At 43.0% G+C, this 2,463-nt stretch overlaps 1 protein-coding gene across 1 annotated transcript; it reads right to left on the bottom strand.

The window, feature by feature from the left end:
* Positions 1–980: 980 nt before the first annotated feature.
* Positions 981–1,922, bottom strand: LOC127030882 (olfactory receptor 13G1-like). The gene has a single exon (XM_050917583.1). It carries the CDS (start codon positions 1,917–1,919, stop codon positions 981–983), a length of 939 nt encoding a protein of 312 aa, XP_050773540.1. The 5' UTR covers positions 1,920–1,922.
* Between the last annotated feature and the right edge of the window lie 541 nt (positions 1,923–2,463).

Raw genomic sequence — 2,463 nt, 5'->3', positions numbered from 1 at the left:
CAGAGGGAGAAAGGCTGGTGTCTTCAGATTCCCAAGGGCTAAGTCCTCACTTTGGGGAAATGGTGTTTGCAGGTGGCTTGCTCAAATTGCGGGATTGGTGCTAGGGAGGGATTTGTCAGAAATGATTAGGTATCTGCTGGCTTTAGAACCTTGAGCTGAGACTAGGACCACATGCAGTGACTGGTGACATAGGGGGGTATTGGAGAAATGGCTACAGAAGGTCTGAATGAGGAAGGAGACAAATCTGTGGGGAGTTTCCTTGATCACTGTGAAAGTTCTACTTACTGTGGACACTTGTAAACCCACAGGGGTGTACAGCTCAATAAGAAAAACTGGGGGCTGAGGGAGCTGTGTATGGCAATGCATATAGTCATGTAGAGGTGTGTGATCAAAATGAAAAATATCTCAGAAATTCAGTACCGGATATACTATGGCACCAATGGCACTGCCACACCAGGCCCACACTTGGAGCCCACAGTCACTACGCAGGGGCCCACAAATATGTTTGGTGCCACGGCCCACAAAAGGTTAATCCGGCTCTGGTGGAGACCAATGCAAAGAATTCATTTAGCTTCTGTAACAGCTTCATCTTCCCAAAATGGACACAATATTCCAGTAGTCATCTAAAAAATGCTCATATAGAGTCAAGTTTACTTTCTTACATGATATTCCACTTTTTTACATCCAAGGATCATGTTAGCCCTTTTTGCCAAAGCATCACAGAAACCTCATGTTGAGGCAATTGCATGTGTTAATCCCTAATTTTTTGTCTGAGTCACTCCTTTCAAAGAAAGCATCTCCCAACCTGCATTCTCTGTTCTCAGATGTATTACAGGTATATCCAAGTTATTATCAACAGTAACAAACATGTTTCATTCTATCTGAAAAGTAAGTACAATTGCAAGAACTTTCAAGAACAAATCTTTTTCAGCGCGTAAATACTAAACTGATAAATACGATAGATACATAGCTAGATAATGTTATTCTCTTTGATATGGCCCAAGTCTTCTTATCAGTTTCCTGAGGGCTTCTTTGACCTCTTTGTTTCTCAGGGAGTATATGATCGGGTTGAGCGCTGGAGTTATAACGGAATATAGGACAGTGATCACTTTGTCTCTGTCTGGAGAGTAGGCCGACGAGGGGTGTATGTAGGTGTAAATGGCTGTTGAGTAGTACAAGATGACGACTATGAGGTGGGAGGAGCAGGTGGAGAAGGCTTTCTTCTTGCCTTCTGTGGAGCGAATCTTCAAGATAGTTCTCAGGATGAAGTAATAGGATGTTAAAGTTACCACGCAACTCCCCATCCCAAAGACTATGTCAGCCAGAAAAGCCAAGGTTTCATTGAGGCTGATGTCTGAGCAGGAGAGTTTTAGCACTGATGGTAATTCGCAAAAGAAATGATTGATGATGTTCGAGTTGCAGAAAGAAAGCTGGAGCACAAATCCAGTGTTGACTGCAGAATTGATCACCCCTGCTATCCATATGCCAGCGATTAACTCAACACAAACCTCCTTCCTCATGATGATGGTGTAATGCAAAGGGTGGCAGACAGCAACATAACGGTCAAAAGCCATGGCAGCAAGGACCAGAACTTCACTTCCCAGAGTCCAAGTGAAGAGATATATCTGTGTAATGCAGCCTAAGAAGGCAATGGTCTTCTTGTGCTCCAGAAGGTTGCATAGCATTTTGGGAATGGACACTGAGATGGATAAAAGGTTTATCAAGGACAAGTTGATAAGCAAGAAATACATGGGGGTGTGGAGTCTGGTGCTGGTAGTAATAGTGATGACGATGAGGAGGTTTCCAGTGAGGGCTGCCATGTAGATGAAGGTGAATAACACAAAGAGGAACATCTGGTATTCAGGGAGGCTGGACAGACCCACCAAGATGAACTCTGTGACTGAGGATTGGTTCTTCATTTCCAAATCTCCTCTACTCCTCACCTGCTGACATAAATCAGCTCACTGGACCAGACACTCAGCTGATGTAAATTAGTGTCATTCTAAAGAAGACCAGAAACCAAAGGAAAGAGACTGATTTGCACCAAGTGTGGATCTGGTCCATGGACTCCAATGAAGCTATGTCAGTTTATGCCAGCAGGGCTTCTGGCTAATTGATTTCAATACTGTACACCAATTCATAACAGCTGGACAACTGGCCCATTGACTTTGAAGTACCTAGTATAAATCTTCTAGTGAAATTAATGTGAAATTAGCCTAGGGGAGATAAGAACAAGGCACATTACACCACACATTTTAAAAGTATCCTCATCACAATGAAGGGACTAGAGCGAGTTTCAAGTAGCACTTTGTGGAAGAAAGGCCAGAAGAAACCAGTGAGATTATTTAGTCCGATCTCTTGTGTACCACAGGCCACAGAACTCCCCCAAAATAATTCGTAGAGCAGAACTTTTAGGGAAAAGAAAATCTTGATTTAAAATTTGCCAGTTATGGAGAATCTACT

Source organism: Gopherus flavomarginatus, chromosome 11, assembly GCF_025201925.1.
Source record: "Gopherus flavomarginatus isolate rGopFla2 chromosome 11, rGopFla2.mat.asm, whole genome shotgun sequence".
NCBI classification, from domain to species: Eukaryota; Metazoa; Chordata; order Testudines; family Testudinidae; genus Gopherus; species Gopherus flavomarginatus.
The sequence above is the reverse complement of the archived record's forward strand: the minus strand, read 5'-3'. Positions and strand labels throughout refer to the sequence as shown.

Excerpts from the sequence above, each read along its gene's own strand:
- LOC127030882 (XM_050917583.1), bottom strand. The coding sequence starts at position 1,919 with ATGAAGAACCAATCCTCAGTCACAGAGTTCATCTTGGTGGGTCTGTCC.